Source organism: Pleurodeles waltl, chromosome 5 (genome assembly GCF_031143425.1).
Source record: "Pleurodeles waltl isolate 20211129_DDA chromosome 5, aPleWal1.hap1.20221129, whole genome shotgun sequence".
In the NCBI taxonomy this organism is placed as follows: domain Eukaryota; kingdom Metazoa; phylum Chordata; class Amphibia; order Caudata; family Salamandridae; genus Pleurodeles; species Pleurodeles waltl.
In genome coordinates this window covers 1,355,565,072-1,355,592,595 of record NC_090444.1, presented here as the reverse complement: position 1 = coordinate 1,355,592,595, position 27,524 = coordinate 1,355,565,072, and the positions used below count along the sequence as shown (strand labels likewise).

Sequence of the window (27,524 nt, the reverse complement as noted above, 5' to 3'; positions counted from 1 at the left end):
ACCAGCCGATGCACCAGCAGGTGCCATGGCGTTGAACATAGTAAACATGGCATTCAAGAATGCCTCCGGATCTGCTCCCGGAGCCGGGAAGGCAGGATACCGCTGGTCTTGTTGCACCTGTACTTGCTGACCATCTGACTCCTGAGCAGCAGGTGAAAACCGTGGACTGTCCTGAGGTGCCACAACCTCAAAGACGGACGGTGCCGGAGAAGCCTCAGGACTCACCTCCCACGTCGCAAACGAGATGGAGACCTTGATCTTGATCGGCTCCAAGCTGAAAGGGGCCGAGAGTCATGACGGCGCAGTTTCCTATGCTTCTTCGAAGAAGCATGGGAAGAGGATCTTCTATGGCTCCTATGACCATTCTTTGCTTTTGCCAAAACGTTTGGCCTCCCTTTCCTTTAAAGCCTTAGGATTCATGCTCTGGCAAGACGCACACTCCTCGACGTCATGCTCAGAGCTAAGGCACCGAAGACAATCATCATGAGGATCAGTGACCGACATGCGACTGCCGCACTCTCTGCAAGGCTTGAAGTCAGACTTCCTCGGGGAGACATTGTAACTACAAAGAGCAACAAGAGGAAACCTCCAACAGAAGTGAGAGCTAGGAGAAAACTGTTAGCGTCGAAGGCACGGAAAAAAGGGAACTGACATCAGCACGCTGACGAGGGCTTCTTATTAGCACAGTGACGTCAGACAGAGTCACGTGGAGCCATGCAATTGTGACGTCCTCGTCGACGTGGAGAGCTGGGAAGAATATTTTCCATCAGATGCAGGCGCAAGGGTGAATTCATAAGGTGAGGAATCCACAGGTAGTTTGTATCAATCAGAAAGTACTAATCCTGGAATTACCAAGTTTATTGCCAACACTGCTGCTTTGTAATCCTTCTCTAGAAACCTATTTTCACTTTTAAAAAACCACCACTGAAGCAAGGCTGCAGGAACACCTACTCCAATTTCTCAGACAGATAAAAAATATTCCCTCCATCATCTACCTCCATTTACCCTCACACCATTGACAGCCAGGATCTTCGCTTACTAATCAATGTATTTGTACACTTTTCACACTGAATACCTTTGAACAACGGCAGTTTTGTTATCTTCTTTCAGTTTTATGCAAAAACCCTTATAATTATTGTTTCCTCATCTCTTATGTTTTATGGTTAACAAAATGTATTTTAAATGTATGTGAAAAATATTTTTTCAAGTATTTCTAATGAAACATGATGGCTACTTCCAAATACTACTCAAAATATGTTTTTTTTTTACAAATTCTCATTTTATGTAACATATTATTCACTTCTTAACTCAGACAATTATAACCACGTCTTCTATAACTTAGTAAAAGCTGCAGGCCCAATGACACTTTTATTACCTCTGAATAGATTTAATTTCAGTAAATTATGCCCTTCCAGAAATTTGGCTCTTACACCTAGGCACAATACTTTATACACGTTCTTAATGTTTGACACAGATAACATGTTCAACAAGGCAATATGCTAGTACCTACCTAGCTGGCCACCATTCAATCCCATTGTATATATGGCTTCTTTAGTCCAAAGAACAGTATGAAATCTTCCAGCAGCAACTCCAACCACTGATCTCCCTTTTAGATTTTTAGCAATAACCTGCGTGGGAAGGAGAAGTTCACCACATAAATGAAACAAACATAATATAATAAATAGGATTAAAAGTTACTTCCTACACTATAGGTAAACAGTGGAATAGTACAGATGAAAGATTATTTGCTCCAATTCCATGGAAGAAGTGTTCAGAATAACATATGGTTTGTAATTCTTCTTCAGACCTGCAAGTAGATGGTACTGTCCCAGCAAGGTGAATTGCTTTACTTCTTTCCTTCCACAAGATTAGAAATAATGGAAGCATCAAACTTAGTAGGTGAAGCTCTTCCTCAAAGCGGTCAGGTCCCTAAATATTACAGAAAGAACACCAAACATAGACCTTAAACTAATCAGAGTCATAAAGAACGGAACATAATGGGTTTATTTAGAATCCCAATTTTATTATGAAGCCTGTATTCTTTTAGAGCTCTTAAAAAGTAGTATTCAAGAGTTGTAAAATATTAGAGATTGTGATGGGGAAGTCTAAATGAACAGAAATACATTCACCAGGGACCAACAACTGAATACTATATATACTGATGCTGACATCTGAACAGATGACATGCTTGTGCTAAAACATCTCTGACTGGTGTCCAGGTATTGATGCTCTGCAGCTGCTTTCTTCTCCATAAAGGTATTTTTCTATTACTCTTTGAATGATTCAAGATAGCTCCACTGCTGCGTACCTCAACTTTTCTCAAAATCTGTAAAAGTGTGAAACTTAAGTAAAGAGATTGTTTACATGGAAGGTAATACTAACTTTAAATTGAGATAAAATGTGATGATAAAGGCTAAAAGTATCAGAATACCATGGGGTCTGTCTGGGCAAAAATACCTGAATACTTTAAAAGCTGAACTGTCTTTTCTGAGTAATAATGGACCACTTTCCCTTAGCGTATTCACCACTAAGCTAATGAACAAAGCAAATGGGTTAGACTACATTCCCAGTGCACTGGCTCACTGTTGAACTGACAACCTCTAAGCTATTAATTCACCTGAGGAGCTGAGAAAAGCTGGTGAGTTGGAAGATACTGCACAGCCTTTATGGAATTTACCGAGAGAAGTCTAAGTGATGAAAGGGCTGAAGAAAAGCTTGTGCCCAGAGAGAGCTGCTGAAGCACACCCTGAAGGGGGCTGTTAAAGGGGCTTGGTTCAGCGCTGACGAAACCTCCAACTTGCTAGGTTGGTTTCACAATCTATCGACTTTCAGGCCTAGCCAAGTAATTAAAGCTGCATTGAGCCACCAAGGTGCCTGCTCCAGGTCAAAGGTTTCAGCACAGCAGTTCTTTGCATTTTAAGTCTTTGAGCACATTCCATTCAAGATCAATTGTGTCTTAACCAACTGTTTCTCTTCAGGAGTAGTTACACTGAACCAAGCCCCTTTAACAGTGTCCCATAGCAGGTCTTTAGGCACAAGATCTTCTGACCCTCAGCCATCAGGATTCTCAGGGCAAGTTCCACCGTGGCAGGGCAGCACCATCAAACAGGGAGGATTGCAGCTCCTCGGAGCTGTGGCTTTAAAACCACAATTCTCTAACAGGAAAGCTCTTCTCATTTGAAATGTCTAAATATTACTGTGGACATGAGGCACAAAATTAATGTGCGCAGTTCTGAAGGCAAGTTCAGGAGATAACACTATTCAATATGCTGGGATTTTGCCTTCAAGTAAATTTGTACTTTTTTTGTGCTTCAACTTCAAAATACGTTCTGCCCTTACAATGGTTCAAGCAGAGAGTTTTATGGTAAATACATTTACTACCAGCAGTAATCCCGAAGGAGTTCAACAGAACTCTCATGTAAATTCTAAAGTTATAGTTATGTGTTAAATTGATTGTTTACGCACCACCTTCAAAACTCTCATGCAACACTCAGCTTTCACGCCATCCCAGCCCACAGGAAGACAATACCATTAAGTCAAGAAAGAATGAGTGCCCCTGTCAAGGACGGGAGCAACTCCTCTCTTACCCAAGCACCTTTTCAAGCACACATTTGTTAATTCACACCACATAACAAAAAGCAAGCTTTTGGAGTAAAGTCCTAACTTCTGCAAAATTTGGTGTAATCCTACTCAGTACTATTTTTTTTTTTTAATCAATTCCCAAAATTTCACATGGGAATTATAATCGAAAAATTAATGTTTTCGCCCTAATAAACTAAACAAAACATGTGAAAGGATGGGGAGAGGGGGAGGGGTGCAAAGAAAAATGAGGGGTCCCAAAAAAAGTGTAAAATCCAATGCATTTTCCACAGACTTTTGTATTTCGCTAGTGCGAAAAGCATCAGACGGATTTTGACAAAATGTTGCTGCATTACCTATTAGGGTATACCAATTATTTTGTGGGGTAAAGTAGGTAAGTAGAGTAAGTAATTATTAAGTTTTAAGGTTTTTTATCGTGGTGACATCTGTTGCTGTGGTAGTACAGCAATGTATAGCAAGTCATTAGGTGACTGGCTAATGACTGCCTTTACAAATGCTTAAGGCAGCCATGTTGTTTTGAGGTCGACTTTTAAAGTATTGAGTTTGGTATTTTTCCCATAGCAATTACCACTTCACTAAAGTGGTCATAGGTAGGGAAAAATATTTATAAGTTTCTTTATAGTTAAAGAAAAAAAAATACTAAATACTGTGATACCCAAAAATAATTTACAAATATTAAATATTGGAAACACACTGTAAGACACTATTTTAAAAAGATAGTGCGCTAAAGTATTTTCTATGTTTTTATATATTAAATATTCACAAAACTTTATGGGTTAGCATTTTAAATACTAACAATTACTACACTACTTAAAAATAAGATGCAGTTCACCACAGACTGCTATAAAAATGTATAGAAAATTACAAACAAAAATATTAACCTAAAAGTACCTAAAGATTACCACTTACAAAGGTGGTAACAGGTAGTGAACAACAATAAAACCTAATACTTACCTATATATAAGACCCTAACAGAAAACAGCAAAAATGAGATTGCAGAACAATGCAAATTTGTTATAAAATCTACATGGCTCTCTTCTACCTTTGGTAAACAGAGTCATTAACCAATCACATAATCCCTTTTTAGCCTTATTTACCATGGTTTCTGTGACCTTACCACAGTATACCGTGACATAATATATCATTACGTTTTGTACAACTTCTAAATTTAACATTTCTAACACTATTTACATATACTACCAAAAAGTAACATTTACACATTACAATATATATTTCGGCCATATAACACTGCATACTTTACCACACTTCAACTGCAGTTACACACTCCACTCTATTTTATTTACTGTATGCCACGCCACTTTACGACACTCAAGTATACAACACTACACTGTATGCGAATCCACTGTACATCACTACACTGTACTCCACACCACTCTAGTCTATGCTATTATACTCTTTATCACTCAATTGTATTACACTCCGCTGTATGCTACTTTACTCTACACCCATATACTGTACGCTTCCCAACTGTAAGCTACTGTCCTGTATGCAACTCCACTGTACTTGATGCTATTGAATTCTGCCACACTTTATGGTATGCTACTGCAGTCTATGCTATTCCACTGTATGCCACTTCTCTGTGCGCCACTCTACCATAACCAACAGTATGCTAATACACTTCACAAAAATTAATTCTACGTTACTCCAGTAAACTCCACTCCATCTCAGTATACTGTATGCTTCTACTGTTAATCCTATTGAACTCTACCCTACTTCACTGTATGCCACTCAACTGTAGGTCACTACATTTAACACCAGTAAACTGAACTTTAGTCCACTTAACAGTACTGCAGTATATGCTACTCCACAGTACGCTATTACGTCATATCCCACTCAACTGTATGCCACTCCACTACATGCCATTTCACTTTAACATGCTATACTGTACCTCACTCCACTCTACGAAAGTCCACTATCCACCACTTGACTGGACACCACCCCACATTATGCTACTCCAATCTACGCTAATTGAATTTACACCATTCCAGCGTACCACACTCCACTGGACGCAACTGCACTGTATGCTATTCCAGTATATGATATTTCAGTGTATGCCACTACACTGTACAACACTGAAATATATGTCACTCCACAACAGTACACTGTAATCCAAGCTATTCAACAATATTCCACAGTATGCAACTCCACTCTATGGCCTTCCACTGTACTCAGCTGCAGTATACACCAGTGAACTCTACCACAATCCACTGTAAGGTATTAAAGTTTACACCACTACATTGTGCCCCACTCCACTAAACGCCAATCCACACAATGTTACTACAATCTACTCTTCTACAGTTAACCCTATTCCATTATAAGACACTCTACACTACTCCACTATATTCCACTGTGCGCCTTAAGACTTAATTCCAATACACTGAGCGTTATTAGACTCAACACTACTCCACTCAATGTTACTGCAATTTATGCCAGTCAACTCTATGCTAGTCCACAACAGGCCACTTCACTGTACCCTATTAAACTCTGCCCCACTCCAGTGTACACTAGTCCCCTGTGCTGAATGCCACTGTAAACCATTCAAATCCCCACCATGCCACTGTACCCTATTTGACTTTAGGCTAGCACACTGTACCATACTCCACAGTAGTCCACTATTCACCATCTAACTGAATGCCACTCCAGTCTACGCTATTCCAGTTTACACAACTCCACTAAAACCACACTCTATTGTACACTATTGTACTATACAATATTACATAACATAGCCCTACACTGTAAAAGGCTGCAGTCTACGCCGCTCCACTATACACAAATACACCATACGTCAATCCACTCTATAATACCGAGAGGACGTACCTCCATTGCACCGCACGATATCCAACGCTATACCACTCCAGTGTATGCTACTCCAGTCTATGCCACTTTACTATATGCTCTTCATTTCTCCGCCACTCCACTATATGACATAGTCACTACTCAATCCCATTTGACTGTACGCCACTCCATGCAACTCCACTCTACGCCTCTTCACTGTATGCTATTCAAGTGTTTGCCATTCCAGTCTACTTCATTCCACTTGACTCCACTCTACAACACTATACTGTACCACAGTACACTTAACCACACTATCAGCCACTATGTTGAACCATGTGTCATTTCACATAACTGCACTGGAAAACAAACTGTACGATTAGTAAAACATTAACATTATAAAAAACCATCTAAGTTCACCCCCCAAAAAACAAGGATTTAAGATAAGTTATATTTAGAAGTTATGGTTAAAAAAAAAAGAAACTTTGTTTTGTATACAAACCCAACTAAAACTTACACAAATATAAGAATTCTGAAAGTTATACTTCTCTTAAATTTATGCACCACTTATGCACTTATTTCTTGTCACAAACACAAATTAAACAACACAAACATTATTCATTCTAAAGTTACAGTTGTGTCAAATTGATCGTTTATGCACCACCTTCAAATAACTAAGTAACACTCCGTACTCAGTTCTGTCACCTCACTTGTCACACTATATTAACTATATTTTGTCACTGTACTATGTACTGTACCATTAGCTATAACTTGTTACTGTACCATGCACTGCAAATCAGGTAACTTCAGATGCCAAAAGTATTGCTAATAATTCAATGATTTCATTTCCTAGAACTTATCTAATAAGCAGGGGTATAGGTAGTGCATGGAGAAGGGGTTAGTTACATTTAATGTAGTGTGGCGAGTGAGGTGACAAGACTATACAGAGGTTTCCAAACTAGAACATCTTTAAACTTTGGCTGTTTCTTTTGGTATGATATACGACATGAGACGTTAAATAACAATTGATAACGTTAAGTGATAACACCATAGTTATATAAAGCATGGAGTTACTGAGTGTACATGTGTGAGTTCATAACATTGAAATAGCTCAAGCCTGGGAGGCAAGTGTGATTAATAAAGTTTAGGGGGGCATGTATTACTACATGCTAAATAAGGTAAAGGCTAAGAACCCAATGTGGGTTGCTGAGGTATTTTTCAAAGTAGGTTGTGTTTGAAAAGCAAACACTGTTACAAACAAAATCTGAGAGAAAGGCCAAGGCTTCTATAGATAACAGATTATCCACCTGTTGCTATATAGGTTAATTCCCTATGGTAAATAGTTGCAATACAGTGCTACTGACAAATTCTACGCAGTGAAGGACGTTTAGTTCCAGCACTTTGCAGAAATTTTAAGACATTGCAGATTGTTGAATAATGTAGAATGTAGAGGTGTCTCACATAGAAAGGGTTTATCTCACACAAACAGAGACATGGCTCTATGGTTGTATGCCACCGTGCACAACTCAGGAATGTGTGTAGTGTATTTTACCAAATTACAGAGGGCTGTCCATAGGGCCAGAAAGGTGGTTTCTTTTCTGTGGCAAAATCATACCTGTCAATCTCCTGACTTAAAATTGCAGTTGATGGTACGTCTTTAAGAGGGTAATCCCATTAAGGAAAACAGAAAATTTGCCAAAAGTGTTGTGCTTTGACACAACCTATACATTTTACATATTCAACAATGTGCAATGCCTCAAAATGTTCAGTGAAACCCCAAGTAAACATCCACCCCTTACAAACATTCTTGATACAGAGAACTTGTCAATAGCACTGTATTACAACTATTTAATATGGGCATGTGCCCAGATATCCACTGGAGGATAATGAATTGCCAACAGCAGCTTTGGTCTTTCTCAAAGATTTTTTGTAACAGTCATTGTCTTTAAGCCGCAACCTATGTCCAAACATACATCTGCAACCTACATAAGGTTTTCTGAGCTTATGCCTTGTTTAATATGGAGCAACACATGAACCTCAAACTCTAGCGATTTGTAAAAAGAGCACTATATAACCCCTTCTCTGCCCAGGACGTAATGGTTCCGTCCTGTGGCACAGTGCTCGTGTGCCCAGGACGTAACCATTACGTCCTGGGCACAGAGCCCTGAGGGAGCGCTAGCGCTCCCTCTGTGGGGTTCTCCCAGATCCCAAGGCAGGGATGGAAGGGGAAGCCCTTCCCCTTCCACCCCGTCGCCCCGCCCCCCTCTGTGACTATCACAGAGGCTCCGTGATCGGAAGAGAAATGCACAGCATTTCTCTTCCGATCACGTGGAGGAGGCCGGAGAGGCTTCAAAGGGAAGGAAATGAATTTCCTTCACTTTGAAGTCTCTCTGAGCGTTTTAGCAGCCGGATTGTAAGCAATCCGGCTGCTAAAACGCCCACTAGACACCAGGGATTTATTTTTCTTTAGGAAATTGGCATGAGGGAGCGACCCCTTGGGCAAGGGTCGCTCCCGGGGGGGGGGGGGGGCATTTTTTGTGAAGGCCTTTTCTGCGCCCCTGGGGGCAGAAACCTCTAGGCACCAGGGATCATTCTTTTTGTAGAGGTGCGGAGCGACCCCTTAGGCAAGGGTCGCTCCCCTAGGGGGCAAATTATAAATTATATAAATATATAATATATAAAATATAAATAATTATTATATTTAGGCCATTTCTGCCCCCCTTGGGGGCAGATCAGCCTATTTTTATGAGGCCAATCTGCCCACAAGGGGGACAGAAACCACTAGACACCAGGGAGTTTTTTTTTTTGTGAATTTCACACAAGGGGAGCGACCCCTTAGGCATGGGTCGTTCCCCTGGGGGAAAAATTTATTTTAGTCCATTTCTGCCCCCCTCTAGGCGCCAGGGCAAATTTTTTGTTTGAGTTGTTTTTTTTTTGTTTGTTTGTTTTTTAGAAATGGGGAGCGACCCATTAGGCAAGGGTCGCTCCCCTGGGGTTAAATTGTATTGAGACCATTTCTGCCCCCTCAGGCGATTTTAGGTGAATGTGCCCCTGGGGGGGCAGAAACAACTAGGCACCAGGGATTGGTGTGTGTGAGTATGCATGTGTTTTCTTTAGGGGGGCAGCCCCTTGGATAAGGGTCGCACCCCAGGGGGGCACATTTCTGTTCGCATTATCTGCCCTATTTTTGGAAGGCCCATCAGCCACTGGGGGGGGAGGGAGGTTAGAAAGCCCAACAGAGGCCAGGGAAGTTTTTTTTTTTTCAAAAATAAGAGGGACCAAAGTTGTTCTGCCCACCAGTGGGCAGATGGGGCAATTACCCCAGATCCACACCCCGGGGGCCAGAAAGTCTACTAGATGCCAGGGAATTTTAAAAAAAACAAAAAATATTGGGGTGGTGGCTACCAACCAGTATGGGCCTGGATACGCCCTCACCTCAACTGAATGGGGTAACAGTCTTTCAGCTCTCCCCTGCACTCTAAAACATCTTATCCCACAGCAAGCAAGACATTTGATTATTTGGGGTTTTAGTTTTACATTTGGACCATGAGAACTTGGCTTACTCACAAAATCGTCCCACTTGGAATGGCGAGGGCTGCACTTTATGGACTTTGGGACGCTGCCATGTAGAAAAATCCACAAGACCTAGACATATCTGAAAACTAAACATCTGGGTGATTCCAGGGTGGTGTGTTTCACGTGCCCCTGCACCATTTTTGTACCCACAATCCCCTGCAAACCTCCAACTTTGCTGGAAATCACCCATTTTTCCCACGTTTTTGTGATGGAACCTTCCGGAATCTGCAGAATCCACAAAATTCCTACCACCCAGCATTGTCTCATTTATACCGATAAACATTCTGCTGCACTTGTCAGCCTATAAATACTTTTTGCAAACTGCCCTTTTGGACCCCCTTTGTTCCCCATCAATATAGACATGTTTTTGGCTCTTCCCTTTCACAAGCACTTGGCCCACCTACACAAATGAGGTATCATTTTTACTGGGAGACTGAGGGGAACAATGGGTGGTATGAAATGTGTCCCAGTCCTGTGATCCCACACAGAAATGTGGGAAAAATGTGATTATTTAGCTAAATTTGAGGTTTGCTGAGGATTCTTGGTAAGAAAACATTGGGAGATCTATGCAAGTCACACCTCACTGGACTCCCTCGGGTGTCTAGTTTTCAGAAATGTCTGGGTTTGGTAGGATTCCCTAGAAAGCTGCTGAGCCCAGGACCAAAAACGCAGGTGCCCCCCTGCAAAAACAGGTAGTTTTGTATTTGATAATTTTGATGTGTCCAGATAGTGTTTTGGGGCATTTCCTTTTGTGGGCGCTGTGTTTTTTTGGTCAAATTTTGAGGTTTGCAAAGGATTCTGGGTAACAGAACCTGGTCAGAGCCCCACAAGTCACCCCATCATGGATTCCCCTAGGTGTCTTGTTTTCACAAATGCGCTGGTTTGCTAGGTTTCCCCAGGTGCCGGCTGAGTTATAGGCCAAAATCCACAGGTAGTCACTTTGTAAAAAACACCTCTGTTTTCTGTGAAAAAATGTGATGTGTCCACGTTGTATTTTGAGCTATTTCCTTTCGTGGGCGCTAGGGCTACCCACACAAGTGAGGTACCATGTGTATCGGGAGACTTGGGGGAACACAGATTAGCAAAACAAGTGTTATTGCCCCTTGTCTTTCTCTACAGTTTTTCCTTCCAAATATAAGGCAGTGTGTAAAAAAGACGTCTATTTGAGAAATGCCCTGTAATTCACATGCTAGTATGGGCACCCTGGAATTCAAAGATGTGCAAATAACCACTGCTTCTCAACACCTTATCTTGTGACCATTTTGGAAATACAAAGGTTTTCTTGATACCTATTTTTCACTTTTTATATTTCAGCAAATTAATTGTTGTATACCCGGTATAGAATAAAAACCCATTGCAAGGTGCAGCTCATTTATTGGCTCTGGGTACCTAGGTTCCTGAGGAACCTACAAGCCCTATATATCCCCGCAACCAGAAGAGTCCAGCTGATGTAACGGTATATTGCTTTCAAAAATCTGACATCGCAGGAAAAAGTTACAGAGTAAAACGTGGAGACAAATGGCTGATTTTTTCACCTCAATTTCAATATTTTGTTATTTCAGCTGTTATTTTCTGTAGGAAACACTTGTAGGATCTAGACAACTGACCCCGTGCTGAATTCAGAATTATGTCTACTTTTCAGAAATGTTTAGCTTTCTGTGATCCAGCATTGGTTTCTCACCCATTTTGGTCACTAACTGGAAGGAGGCTGAAAGCACAAAAAATAGTAAAAATGGGGTATGTCCCAGTAAAAAGTCAAAATTGTATTGAAAAATAGGGTTTTCCAATTCAATTCTGCCTGTTCCTGAAAGCTGGGAAGATGGTGATCTTGCCACCGCAAACCCTTTGTTGATGCCATTTTCAGGGAAGAAACCACGAGCTGCCTTCTGCAGCCCTTTTTTTCAATTTTTTTAAAAAAATAACTAAATTTTCACTGTATTTTGGCTAATTTCATGGTCTCCTTCAGGGGAACCCACAAAGTCTGGGTACCTCTAGAATCCCTAGGATGTTGGGAAAAAAAAAAGGACTCAAATTTGGCGTGGGTAGCTTATGTGAACAAAAAGTTATGAGGGCCTAAGAGCGAACTGCCCCAAATAGCCAAAAAAAGGCTCGGCACAGGAGGTGGAAAAGGCCTGGCAGCGAAGGGGATAATTTTCAACAAGCACAATCACACTTGCCTCCAAGGACTTACAATATTTCCACGCTTATGAATTCAGACATGTACACTCAGTAATTCTAAGATGCGTATGATTATGGTGTTATCAGTAAGGTCATCAGTGATGTCATCAATGATTATATTTTATCATGTCAGGAGTGATGACAATTTGTATGGTCATAAGCAGTGCAAGGCGAGGGCACAAGTTACAGTTAGTTCGGAAAACTATAACTGGTTAATCTCAGTGTTTAGATTTTTTTTTAACATGTCATTTTTAAATTATTTCAACTCCCAACTAAAATATAACTAACCTTTAGGTGTTTTTCAATAGGGTTCTCAAATACAAAAGGTAGTTATAGTTTGGACTATGTTTCTAGAAGAAAAGCATTTTTTGGTTTGGTATTAACTTTGGCAGACTCTAAGTCCCCCCGCCCCCACCACCCCACCCCACCCCCGTCACCTCCCACCCAATACCACCCCCCCAACAAAAAAACAAAACAAAAAAAAAAAATCAATACCTCAACTTCTTCCAGGAAAGTTTTGGGGTGATTTATACAAGGGAGCCAAGAAAAAGGGTTAAGGCCCCAGAACATGTTTTCCCCATGCAATTTTCCACAGGAAAATTCAACAATACTTTAAAAACAGCTGACCAGAACTACAACAGAATGTTAGATTTATTTTATTTTACTACAGAGCTATGGATCGTCTGTAAATTTGTGTAATTGTTTTCTTAAAACTAGGTTTTGGCCCCGGACATCCATTTGGGGGCCCTCTACCAGGCACAGTGTGGGGAGGGCTTCCCTACCCTGCCTCCTATGTTTTTTTTATTTTTATTTTTAAACAAATTTTCATGACACCAGATTGAGTCCTAAAACGGCTGCCACCACATCTTTGTTGATGTGGAGGTAGCCAATCAGATCTGATCTCTAAATCTGCCCTCCTTTGATCCTCAGCGGCTTAAGATGTACAAATATTTGAACCTTAATTTCTCAAAAACTATTGAAAGTATTATTCCAAGAAGCACAGTTTCTGAGTAAAGATCTAGCTTTCTGCCAAATTTGGTCTAATTTCGTTCACTTGCTTTGGCACTGTTTAAAAATCCCTAGAAAAATTGCATGGGGAAAGTTTGCTTTGGGACTCCTTTTTCTCGTAGCCCTTGCTTCACAGGTCAACAAACCTTCAAGGAAGGAGCTGAGGTGGATGAAATTTTTGTGTGGAAGTTTTGTGCAGATCTGTCAAATGGCGCAAAGTTATTAGCAAACCAAAAAATACTTTTCCAACTTCAAGTAGTTCCTAACTATAAACTAAAAAGTATTTCAATAAATTAAGTCAGATTACTTTAGAGGTCAGTGGAACCATCAGGTAGCCATTTCAGAATTCTATTTTTTGCATTGTTGAAGGCAGTTATACCATTACAGGATGGCTACCATATTATGCCATCTTAGAAAACAAAAAAAGTAGAACAAAACAGACATCACATTGCATCATATTACGAGCAGAAGCAATGTCATGCACTGACTAGAAATAGACAAGAAAGCCATTTGGTAACATCTATCACACCTGGCAACCTTGGCATGGTTTCCCTTGACTTTTTGCCTTCGGACCTCCTACTTTGCTGGCCTTAGAACTCTCTGCACTTTACCAGTGCTAACCAGTGCTGAAGTACATGTGCTCTCTGGCTCAAACATGGTAACACTGGCATATCTGATTTACTTAAGTCTCTAGTAAAGTGCACTAACTGTGCCCAGGGCATGTACATTAAATGCTACTAGTGGGCCTGCAGCACTAATTGTGCCAAACACTTAAATAGCCCTTCCAACATGTCTCAGGCCGGCGGCTGCAGAGCTTGCGATTGCAGTTTTAAACTGCCATGTAGACCTGGCAAGTTAACTCTCTTGCCAAGCCCAAACCCTTTTCTCTAATACATATGTCCCATATGGACAGCCCAAGGGCAGGGGCAGTGTATTTAAAAGGTAGGACATATACTTTTAGGTTTTACATGTTCCATTAGTGAAACTCTCATGTTTGTTTTCACTACTGCAAGTCCTCTTTCTCCCACAGGATAACATTGGGATTACCTTATTACATTTTATTAGTGTAATTTCCGATTGGGAAGAGATGTGAAAGTTTGGTGTCTCTGGAATTGCTATGCAAAATCACAATTTAGGATGAAGATAGATTTTAAATTGTAATTCTGAAAATGCCACCATTAGAAAGTTGGCATTTTCTTATTTTATTCATCTGGTGCCTCCTGCCAGTCTCTGGATACACATCTGGGGTGGGTGACAGATGGTTTTTGTGCATTTACTCTAAACAGCCAGACAGAAAAGGAGCTTAGGTGTGATTGAGGGGCCATCAACACCCTGAACACCCTGATGGGCCATCAACACCCTGATGGGCCATCCTGGGCAGATTGGGAGGGAGGAGCTGACACACCTGAATAGGATGTGCCCTGTCCCCATGCAAAGGGCTGTAAACCCCCCCACCCCCTGTTGTGAATCTGGAGCCAGGCAAGGAAGGGTAGGGACTCTGTACACTTCAAAGGCCTCTCTTTGAAGTCTCTCCCACTTGAAAGGCACAACTGGGTATAAGTACTGAAACTCAGAATCCACCAACTCAGTACACTTCTGGACCTTTGGATACTCAATCAGGAAGAAGGCCTGCTGTGCTGAAAGGATGCCACTATGCTAGCCCCCTGTTCTGGTGATGTATCGCCGCTGATGTGGGGATCAAGGCCATCACATTGCTGACAGGGCAGTGCATCGCCTCCATTTCCAATGCACCCATGTCTGTGTGGCTCAGACCAACGCATCGCCTACATCTTAAAGGATCAATGATGAAGCATCATCTCCCCTGCTCCTTACATCTCCTTTGATGCAATAGCGGCCCAAGGCTGGTCCCTGTATCTGACCCGTGCTCCATCGAGGTCAGTCTGAACTTTCAGATTTGACCCAGTCTAGGGGAACCACCTAGCCCCAGTTCGACCTTTATGTTTTTAAGCACTACGTTTCAGTTTATTCTTTAAAACTTATTTCACGTTCTACTTATTGGATGTTTGTCATTTTGGGCTTGTTTTGTTAATTAAATTACGTTGATTTTTCTAACCAGGAGAGGGATCTTTATGTGGGTTTTTTTCACTGTTTTACTGTTTGATTGTTTTTCACAAATACTTGGCACATTGCCTCTTATGTTAAGCCTGACTTCTCTGTGCCAAGCTACCAGGGGGTGTAGACAAGATAATTTAGGGTGTGTTGTGACTCTTCCTGACTAGGATTGTGGTTCCTGTGTGACATAGTGCATACCTCTGTCAACCAGAAATACAATTTCTAACAAAATGAAAGAGCCAGACCCAGTTATAAAGCTCTCTTTTGTGACAATGCCATCTGGTGCCCTATATGCAGTGGGTTTTACTCGCCGGGCTCATGTCGCCTTTCCCTAGTGGCTTTGTTTGTTTTATTTAATCACATGGAAAGAGTATGGCCCTGGGCAAATCTTAAGTACCAGCTAGTAATGTTTATGCCCCTCGCCTGAGTCATTCATTTCATGCCTGTTATCCTGATAGACCACGCCCGGTGGGTCATTCATTGCGGAGTGGCTTCGGGGGGGGGGGGACAGACACCCCTATCATGACTCCATTTTGTGCCCTATGTGCCGTGGAGTTTACTCACCTGGCTCACGACACCCTTTCCTTGTGGCGCCTTCTTGCCCTGAGCACTCCCAATCAAGCTTCCCTAGTGGCGCCTTCTAGTCTTGACTCCCATAACTTCCCTCTCAGCAAGCCTGAACAATTGACCCTCCTATTCCATTGTTTTGCAAGCGTAGGCTAGTTTGCACCTACAGATATCACGTCAATCCAGGATAGTTACATTTCCAATATAAACCATAGAATTGCACCATCATGCACTTGATGTTCAGTTGCACTTGTTCTTTGTCAATTATCAACTGCACATGCCAATCGCCAGTCCTCATATCTGTTGCGTGTAACACATGATTTTCCTCAGGTTCATTGTAATATTCCACATGTCCATGTGAGACATGTGCCTTTCTTCAACCCTCCTTACTTCCTTTATAAATACAACCCCCACCGAAAATGCATAGGCTCTTGGCCTCATCCCAGTCCTGCGCAAGTCTCTTCCGCCACTCATTTCTCCAGTTGCCCGGATCTTACTTCGTTCCTGTCCAGCGCAAGCTACATCCCTGCACTCAGCCAGAGTCGCCCCGAACGCTTAGCACTCTAGTCTTCAAAGTCCTTCTGAAGATTCTGTGATCCAGGCATCTGCAATGCCTCCAGTGTCTTTCTTCGTGAAGATATGAGTCTGCCTCCCAAAGTCTACTGCATCAAGTTTCCTGTTGTCTTCGGATTCCTGTTCTAGTACTGTTTTGGCTAAGTACCTTACCCACAGGTTAGTGTGTACTAATCCGTAGGTTAAACCCAGTTGCCAAAGACTGCTACCTTTATACTTGTGTGCATGTGTTTGGAATTTCAACATTGAGGGTTCAGACCCCCTCCCTTGAGACGCAGCCCTCCAGACTCTCAATCCAGTAGTCTGAACTCTATTGCAACTGAACTGAAAGTTACTTATGTGTTTTCTTGACATGTTGTACCAAGTACTTCGGGAGAACCTTTTTTAGCTTTAAGTTGTATTGGAGTTTCAAGTAAGAATATGCATGTCCCGAAGAACCTTAAAATTTCAATTTTTTTCTTGAATTTGTTTTTTACTCTCTCTCAAGCCACATTTATGATGAATTTTTTAAGTGTTCAAATAGTGTAAATAGATAGATCAGCTAGAATTGGGAACCTATGGGTACTATTGTCTCTTGCTGTTTTAGTGCATCACACCTGCATTGAGGATATGAGGTACATCGAGTTCCAACCCTACTAGGCAGAGCACGAGACAGTCAAGCAGTTGTCACAGTGACACAAGATCCTCTTTTATTTTATCCCTTTCCCTCCATCCCCCAGAGGCAGGGGATGAAACAAAGGCAGACTTCCCCTTTGTACAGTCCCAGGTGAGTGTGTGATATCTGTAGTGAGACTGCAAACAGGTAGCAACATTTTACCTAATTTGAGCAGGGTAAAATCACACTTGTTTTTATCTGTGGCTTTGTTTATGTGCAGTGCTGCAAGAAGTAAGAATGCAATACCATATCATAGTGCTTAGTTTCAGTTTGTGCTTTACCTTGGATATCATTAGCACAAATCTAGAATACTCAACACGTCTTGAAAAACGGGTATTTTTAAGTTAGATGTATATTGGCCCGGTGGTTTTCTCCCTACTAAGAATATAGCTTATTTAACTGCAGCTGTTTTGATTCTTAAGAAAGGCTCTCAGTCCTTCACCTAGTATCCCATGCAGCAAATTAACAACACATTTCTCAACAACAAACAGGCTTTTTTTCAACTTTTAGCTGAACCATGGTATATACTGATCAAACGTTTACCTGTTTGGGCACACTGCAGTTGGACGGTGGTGGAAGGATACCAAGTTGATGGAAGGTATTTATACCAAAAGAGTAAACTAGTCCATCTTCTGTTAAAACCACTGTATGATCCTTTGCTGCTGCCACCTGGACGCATTTGTGGCCAGTCAGACCTTCCACCAGTTTTGGCACCTGAGACACACAGAGAATTGGCAGATCAATTACATTTGATTTACAATAGGTAACTGAAGCTGCACAAAATATAATCATCTATCACTATCCCCTATTGACATAAAATAAGTAAGCACAAAAAATGAAAAAAGGTGCGTGAGATCAGTCACCCTATATACCCCCTAACCAAAAATCAATCCTTGATTCTATGTTCAAATAAAATATTGTGTAGTTCATGGACAAGAGCACGCTTGCAAGCTGTCCGCCTCACAGGACAGATTAAATCTATACTTATGGATCAAATTTAATTGTTCTCTTTTGGTAAAGTTTGAAGCGTGAGGATGTCCTGTTCATAACCATATATTATGATATACGTCTATGAGGTACTGAAATGCTATTGAATCTCTTGCTACATGTGTGGTGTGATGAGCATCGAAGTGTGACTGCAATCACAGACTATAGTTTATAAACCCTGAAGAAGTCCAGAGCATATTAAATGCGTTTGCTTTGGCTGCAATCAAATTTGATTTTTTAAAGAAGATTGAGAAAATAAAGAAGGGATTATGAATCTCATTTTGGAATTTTTCCAATAAGAGTGAATAATGGACATTGCTTACCATTATGTGATTAGTAACGCACTCAGATTGTTACATAAACTGGAGCCTGACTGATCCTTTTGAGTGCTGAGAAATAATTTATTCAAACATTATGCTCTTATTTAAGCATCAGGACAATAGACAGCAAATTAAGTATATTGTTTAAAAAAATAAAAAAAATAAAAGATAATGTTCAAAGTGAACACAAAAACTACGTCTTTAAAAAACCACGATTGCTGCTTACCACGCTCACATACATGTGCAAAGAGACACCCACAATCCAAACTTTTGCAGTGGTACATTATCTGGCTTTCAATAATAGGTTAGCATTTGTCAGGGCCTCAGAAAGTAAAAGTGAGCTAACATTTGCGTTAAAGCATGTTTTAAGAATTTCTTTTTTAAAAACCTCTGAAAATAAACCTCAGCCTAAAGTTTACAGACACATAAGTCACAAATCCTCCAAATCGAAAACTGCAGCAAGCAAAGTGGCGAACAAGTTACTTATCTTCAGTAACACTTTTTCTGGTAGATACTCTAATCACCAATTTGCTCAGCTCTTAAATTCCCCGAGTCTACAGTCAGGATGTGGAAACTTTTCAATACATGATTAGGTGGTGCCTTTAGACTCTGCAGCGACCACATCCTACTTCTGGAAGTGACAGGGCAGAGCTACATAAAGGCAATGCAGATGCATGATGAGGTCTGTTTACAACTAAGTATTCTACTCCGACACGTGCAGAGTCAGTGACAGTGTGCCAGTGTGCAGAACCTAACCTGGGAGAACGTCACTGGAACAGGCCCTGGGAAAGATTGCAGTCACGTGAGAAGAGTACTTATGGATCCAGGACCAGATCGTGGTGGCCCAACTAGCACTGAGGGCAGACTCTATGACGGCAATTCAGTGGGGAACCCACCTATTACTTTGGGTCTGAAGGCATTCCAGAGGGGTTGGCTTGCCCAAAAATGAAGCGCATGGCCTCAAAAAATTAGTCGAATTGGGCAGGTGCTGCTCCGTCGCAAGCAAAGACAGGGAGGCAGGAAGGGGACACAGAGGCAGACTCCATGTGGGAACGGGGGCCCAGATTGACATCGTTCCCACACCTCAGCCAAGGATTTGGACCGGTGCCGCCGACATGTCACACCAGATCTGCCACCAACGCTGTAGAATTTCAAACTCAGTCTTCCTATAGAAAGGCCTGACTCCGACACTTTATAGAAATTCCATAGAATTATACCGATCAATAGTAAAACTTTTCAGAAATAAAAATGTCTTATTTCCTCTGCAGTGCAGTTTCTTCCACCCTAGACAGGGTATTTAGATGCCAAACTTACATTTGTAATGACAGGGTGCATTTTTCTCTAGTACTCAGGGGCCTAGTCACAAAGGTAAACTTGCACGAGTAAATCCTCTACTTTGGACTATTCACCATTTACTATTTAAAGCTACTCAAATTTGTAGATGTTTTCACTGGAGCCTAATTTGCGAGTATAAAGTAACCATAAAGGGGTATTAAGTCCAGCACCACACACGGCCAATCATTGATAATGCAACATCCTCCCATAAAAAATAAACGGAGGCAAGGACCTAGAATCCCTTAAGAAAAATGCTAATTACAATTAATAAAATTAAAATGTCGACTTTTTCAACATATACATAAATTAAATTGAATGTTAAAAAATGTATATACATTTAAAACATAGCACTTTTATTTCCACAGTGTGGGAAGGAGAGAACGCCTGCAAACACTGGCATCTGACAGGATGCAGTACTAGCCCCATGCACCATGGAAAGGAGAAACACTCAATGACAAAGTGAAACCGAGAAGTGTTGGCCAATGAAAAATACAGACACAAGAGTGACAATGAAGCCAACCAATGGCAAGTAATGGCCAGGCTATCACCCCGTTTTAGATTTTTTTTTTTAAAGGAACAAATTATCTCACAAGTTACAGCACATGCACTCTCAGGCAAGATCTAAAAAAAAAAAAACCTTTCAGTTGGCTTTTTGGTTGCAGGATGAGTTAACAGTGACCGTGAGTACATACTACAACTATGGAAAAATATTAATTATGAGACTGATAACTAAGTTAGTTACCCCATTTTCTCATGTATAAAACACAAAGATAATGTTACAGCTAAGTAAATTAAACTGCTGAAAGTGTAGTGTTTTTGATAAATGCAAAGTAATGGCAGTGAACTGAAAGCTATCACTAGTCATGGGGCAAACATCACGAGCTGCACCGCAAAAGCTTACCTTGTTTACAATTAGATCTGATGTTTCACATAAGTAGCTTAGGTTCTGCTGTTTAATTTGTCTGGAGTTTCATATATAATGGAAAGATACAATAATAATAATAAATCAACTCCGGAGCCGTGTGTGTCTCAATGAGCGAATAGCTGCTTCCCCGGTTCACAGACACAGTGGGAGGCCTCTGAGTTCAATGTGGTTTTAGGGTCAAGCGTGCTAGCTTTCTAGCCTTTGTTGTGCTGGTCTTAAATGCTTAATTTTTACTGGTGCATTTTGTGACGTGCCCCTCCTTTGTGTGCTGAGTTCCCTCCCCAATCATTTTAACTAAGTGAACATTTTTGTTGGCCATCACACTACGTCACACGTCCTCCTGTTACAGCGTGTGATGACCTCTCCTCTGGATTCAGTTTAGCTTTCATCCCAGTAGTGATCCTTTTTAGACATACATGCAGAGAGCCAATAACTCTTGCGCTCACGCTCATGATGGCAGTGGCACTTTCAATCAGCTTGGTTTTGTTGTAGTGAAAGGAAACAGGCTGAGAAGTGTAAGAAACTAGTTTTGAAAAGCAGCTCAAAGTATCTGTAGACATTGTGGCTGAAGAGCATAGCTGTGTGGGAGGCTCCTCCACTGCTGAAAGCCTGCCCGCCCAGGTGCTGGATTTGGGACACTGCAGAATGTGAAAATGCAGAGGATATTTTTCACTGTCACAGACTTTTGTCAAGTAAATTGAGGGACACTTATATGCCTAATAAACAGTTGAAACAACTAACAGCAGAATGTCGTTTCTGCCTGGTGTACTCGCAGAGCACGGCATATTGGGAGAGATCAGGCGCTAGAGGGCATGTATTTATTAACACTCATTTGGGTCAGCAAGTGTAACACCAGTAGCAGTACATAGAAAAGAAGTGCCAGCAGCAACTTTATTAGTGATGTCTGTTGAAAAGAAAGATTTTGCCTTATGGGCTGGTGCTCATTTCTTCTGTAGGCGGATGCAGAGTACACATACAAAACACAGTCATTGACAGTGAAGAGAACCAGTAGGTGAAGTGGACTGATCTAATGCCCCATGCTGCATGCTATGGTGGGAGGAAACAAAATGTGACCAAACCAACGGATGATGAGATAGCGCCCAAATGCCTATGTATGTATTTCTTATTACGACTTTTTATTTTTTTTATTTTAGACATGAGGCTGGAGAGAGAACTAAAGCTTTCTTGGTCAGACCGTAAAAACGTAATAAATAAAAGTATATGCAAACATAAATACATACATAAACAAAGAGGCTTTTTGTCACCCCTCTTCATCCACTAGACTCAAATTGGCACTCCTTTTTAGCTTCCACCCACCGAAGGATAAAGTATAGCCAAACGATTCAGCCCATTTCACACACTGGCTCTCTTGCACTGAAAGTGATGGAATTCTGTCTGTTCATTTGCACATATCTGCTTAAAAGTAGTGCTCTTCAGCGACAGGGATAATAAGTTGTTTTTTTCTGTTATGGCCCCACAGCTCTGCACAGGGATTTTTACTTTTAAGTTTTTTATTTTTATTGTATAAACTTGCATCCTTGCCTAGACCAGGACTACTGACTTTGCCCTAAACTTGTTTAATAAAGGATGTGTCTAAAAATAAAAATAACTGTTCACATAGCCAATCTCAAAACAGATCCTCAGTTATGTTCACCCTAGACAGCCAAACAAGCTATTTGCCAGCTCCTTAATGAGTCTGATTGCACCACTTTAGACTTTTATTGGCCTTGTATCCTGACAGCATGTAAAACTCCTATATAACTCCAGGGGCTTTGTTAAAAGACAGACTGTGGCAAAAGTACAATATTAAGCAGTCAGCATGAAACAGTTTAATGCTCAGTGTGTTAAAGAAAAGTATGTTAAAATTTGAGAGAAGAAAGGAATGATGACACCTTCCCTCCTCTAGTCATCAGAACTCCAGTATACCTGTTGAAGTCAATATGTATATCACCACTTTTACTTTCTGCTGTTTATATAAAAGAACAACAAGTTCAATAATCTGGTCAGGCAGGCTAAAATACATGGGTTTCCCTCAAGCACAACCTTCTACAGTCGAAAGCCTTGTTAGCAACCACATTCCTAATGGGAGATTCCATGGTTAAGCATTATCAACCGAGTGGATGGCAGAGTAGTTTAACAGGCACGTACCACTGCTGGACTGTGTAACTTAATGCCCTGAAGCACTACCCAACCTACAGAACAGAATCTTAGTATAAACCTTCATGTCACAGTCGAGCATGCATTCAGGGCGAGAGGACGCAAACAGATAGGTAAACTCCCCTATTTTTTTTTTATCATCTCCACCTGTGCTGCATACTAAAATCCAGGGGTTAGCCCTCCAAATCAATTTATTCAACAGTAGCTCAAACAATGACACAATTACCTCACTGTTACCCATTTAGGGCCTGCTTCCTTTCAAACAGCTGATTCTTCAAAACTACATATTTCAGCTCTAGGAGTCAGATTGGACAACTCAGGCTCTTTGAGTAGCAGCTGCTTGATAGTGGCCCCTCCATTCTGAATAGAGAGCATCATAAAATTACTGAAAGGCTCTAAAGGTCTTACTGGTATCAGAGAACACCAGACCAAAGGTCCAATCATTCACTTCAATAATCTTACTAACAGATTCTCACATTTTCAAATGCTGGATCAGCTCAGAAGTACAAACATTTCCCTGAATAAAGCTGCTTACTGTTATACAAATCCACATACTACATAAATGAGGAAAATCCATCATCTCAGTTTGCTTTTGCCTCTAATGCTGCATTGATGACTCATGTAGGAAGCACAATTTCAGTGCAGAATCATTTCCCTGGAATTTAGCTAGCACTCTTTTTATTTCTTGAGCAAATGACAAGAAATCACTCTCTGAGCCAAAGTTTCAAAGCAACCCCTAGGGACAATTTGCTGACCTAGAGCTACACTAAACACAGACTGCAATAATCTTGAATTATTATTCTCTAAATTAAGGATCCTACACATTCAGTCAATAAAGAATACCCAGAATAGGAGAATGACCTTTTTCATCCAAAACAATGGGCAAAAGATCACACATAGGCAGAGACCACTCTGCATCACAAACCCCAGGTTATCAAGCTAGAATAGATTTTTGAATAGTGATTATGCTTGGCCAAGTAGAACGCATAACCTTAGAAATAGTAATTTCGGAAGTCTATGTACATATCTCACCTTGGTAGGCAGCGATGGCTTTTTTATTGTATAATCTACTCTACTGAATACTGAAGACTTCCACAACTCTTGGGAAAGACATATCACCTCTTGTACATTTTGTTACATAGCTGTGAGATGTTTTAAACCACATACAATTATCAACAGTATTTAACATAAAATAGTGCAATGATGAAAACCAACAAATGTTACCAAGTATGTTTGCTCATCTCCATGACCAAGACGTCCACCTTGACCATGTCCACAAGTGTAAACCTGTCCTTTCTGGGACAGAAAAACAGAATGGAACTTGCAGAGAACCACCTACAGAATAAAAATTCAAAAATCAATATTAGTAGAAAATTAGGTTTGCCTGAAATCAATATATTCCTATCAATACCACAAATAAGCATTCTAGAAACATGTTTTACCACAGAAGATACTGCACACAGCTCTAGCTACATATTTAAAAATCACATCAGTTAAAAGTAAAAGATCCCTTTAAAAATTGCAAACATTCAAATTCTTGATTGACAGAAATCACAATTATACAATCACATAACAATGGTGTGAAAAGGAAAGTGCACAGCCTCAGTATTACACAAAGATAAGTCAAATAACTGTATAATAACACCATCACACAAACTAATAATCTTCAATTACATTTCTGCGACTGTTACCATTGGGGTTTTGAGTTAGACTCTGGATCCTAAAAGTGATCATGGTTGATGCAAAAAGCAAAAAAAAAGAAATGTATACATCAAAATTGGAAAGGGCCACATTCTGTTGACATCAATCACTGGGTAATGGAAACCTGCAAACTAGGTACTCTAGAAAGATTGACTTACTCATTCTTATTTAAAACTAATGTTTCTATATGCTATGCAGAAGGTAATATAACGCCTAAAGCTAAGATTTGCATTTAAATGTGTCTTCTTTGCCAAAGAAAAAAAATCAATATGTATAAATAAATTCTGCTACATAATGTATTTCCATTCTAGAGAAATGTATTCTTCTTTTGAAGTCTATGTATTCCACATGTAACAATCTTGTTCATGAGAGGAGACAACATTAATGTTCATGTATTAATATTAGTTTAAGCTCAAAGTCTTATGCTATCCTATATCACTTGTAAATTTGTCACGTCTATATAAAATCTAAAAGAAATATACAAAAAAAAACAAAAGAAAAAAAAAAAAAAAACACATTTTACATTGTCATTACTTATCGAATCCTTACAAAACCTACTGATCGCGAGCTTCAGTCAAGTCAAACGTTTGAAATGTTCTGCATAGTGAAAACAGACATAGCAAATGTTATTGAAGGTTCAAAAATCACATTAAGCATTGGGCTCCTAGCTTAACCATACCTGCAAAAATCCCTATGGGTAACTTTGTAACGAGTGTTACAGAGACAGTATTTTTGCATTTATATTTAAGGATGAAATGCAAATTTAGATTTTATCCAAATCAATAAAAGGCCTAGTCTCAATCTGATATCCTTCCCAAGACATTCCATTTAGATTTCAACAACAACAACAAAACATACTCCTGGACTTTACTATTACCCTTCTTTCAACCACATTTCTGTTGAGGAAAAACATAACTACAACTTTTATTTAGTTTTTTTACGGTACAGAAAACTGAACAGTATAGATCAGTATTTAACTAACTGTTTTAACACATCCAATTTGAAACAAAGTGTCATTTTAATGGTGTATGCGGTGGCACCCAAACTTAACTGTGGAGAAGATCAGCTGCGCATCCTGGTGCCCGGGTGGTTGACAGGAGAGAGGAGTGCTGGAGCTGCACAATGTCTGAACCGTGCTGCCTGAGTGCCTGTAGAGCCATTGGAGTCACATAGGCAGCCCGGGAGGATGGAGGAGAGTGACATGGAGCCCAGTTGGTGCAGAAAGCGGGAAGACCGTTTGGACTGCTGGCGCTGATGCATGAGTAAGTGAGAGGCTGGCAGTGCCATACCATCGGCAGCCCAGAGGGGCAGCTGCCAGCTGAACAAAGCTAGGTGGTAGGGGAGACTGCCACAAATCACAGCGGGGACATGCTGCAGGTAGGCCCCATCTCCCGGAGAGACTGCGATATCAGTAATACGGCAGGAGCCAAGAATAGCACAGACTTAGTTGTGTACTGAAAATTAACATGCAGCCATAATGAAGTCTTCAAACAGAGGCAGGATAAGACAGGGGTGGCTCCGACGGGGGTCAATGCAACAACAACCGAAAGCCTGAAAAACCCGGCTCCCTTCAAAGCTCCTCGCACCCACTACAAGCAAGTCACTGTGCCTTGGAAGGATCTGGCAGACTGGGGGGGAAGGGTCCACTTGGGACTGCCTGGCAGATACATGGTGAATCTTGGGCCTACCCCCACCCACCCATTTTCAAACCTTGGGACTCACTAGTAGTGCAACCTTACCTACCTGCCAGGGTGGGAAATACTGGTTTCCCTTTGCCCTGCCATTTTTTAACAAGATGGACAAAGATAAAGCACGGATAGACACACAAAAACAAAAGTAGACCCATGTACTGCCACAGGGATAGGTCGAAGAGGTGAGGACCCATCAGAATTTGAGAGAGAACTTACAACACAGGTGCTGGGGATCCCTACGGGTGCCCAAATCCTGGTGGCAACCGAAACCTAGCAATCAACATTGGAGACAAAAATAAACAAGATGTCAAGGCCAGTTAACCGGACAGGACAGCCTCCTGTGGCCACTGTAAGCTCGCTAACAGAGATTGCCAGAATGCTGACTGAGAGGGCCAAAAACACTGAGGGTTGCTCGAGCCACCACAATTTCTGCTTTGTAGGATTCCCGGGGGAAAGACCGGAGACCTGTTTCTGGAAAGATGGCTAAGACAGCGATTGACCCCTCTGCACTTTCTGGGTTTTTCATAGTGAAAATAGCTTATAAACATTTGGCCTCAGGACGCCCCAGGATGCACTGCCATAAACATTGATAGCAAAACTCCTCAACTACAGAGACCAGGATACAATTCTGCATGAAGTTAAAGAGTTCAGTGATCCGATCTTTGGTAAGCAGGCTACCTGCGTAGACCTGGATGACACACATCAGGGCCAATGCCTCCAATAATCCTTTACAGCCCTCAAACAAAAGTTGAAACCTATGAATACGAGATATATACTCCAGTTCCCTGCAAAGCTAAAAGTACTAAATAAGGACAAATTGCACTTTTCCACAACTCCTGAAGAGGCCTGGGAATAGGAAGAAGTACACAATGGAAGCGCCCCCACCTTTAGCCTCGATGAGTGGAGACTACCGTCCATGGACCCGAAGGAGATGAAGGACTCTGTCTGACGAACACCTGGGAGACAGGGTACACTCCGTCTGTTCTTGGTTGGCGATCTGTAAATATGGAATCCTGGGTACTGAAGGCTGACAGACAGGAAGAGAGGAGGCCAAAACATTGATGGAGACTGTCGCAGCAGCAACAGCACAGACTGAAATACTTACGGAAATGGTGGAAAATATATCAAACTCACTTGATGAGAATGACCCATGTATGAGTGGCTGACACTCCAGGGTGGAAAAGAGAACTGATTTTGATCAGGACAAGGAGAACCGAAAGACCCGGACCCCACAATGAGAATTGGACAATAATGGAACTGCGTTTGTGTCTGGCCTGCAAATACGGACACTTCTGCAATGTGCCCTTGGCCGGCCCCCTCCAAAGCAGTCCAGTTACCTGTGAACATTGGGGGATCTGTTGGCATCACCACATGCCTGCAACCAA

At 41.1% G+C, this 27,524-nt stretch overlaps 1 protein-coding gene across 3 annotated transcripts in view; it reads right to left on the bottom strand.

Annotated features, from left to right (window-relative positions):
- IBTK (inhibitor of Bruton tyrosine kinase) overlaps positions 1-27,524 on the bottom strand; it is a 487,897-nt gene that overhangs the window by 365,644 nt on the left and 94,729 nt on the right. For all 3 annotated transcript variants that reach the window (XM_069235618.1, XM_069235620.1, XM_069235619.1), the window contains exons 7-9: positions 23,972-24,082; positions 17,567-17,737; positions 1,511-1,628 (exon numbers count right to left, since the gene is read on the bottom strand). In XM_069235618.1, coding sequence (XP_069091719.1) covers positions 1,511-1,628; positions 17,567-17,737; positions 23,972-24,082 — 400 coding nt within the window. The remainder of the gene's footprint in view (positions 1-1,510; positions 1,629-17,566; positions 17,738-23,971; positions 24,083-27,524) is intronic.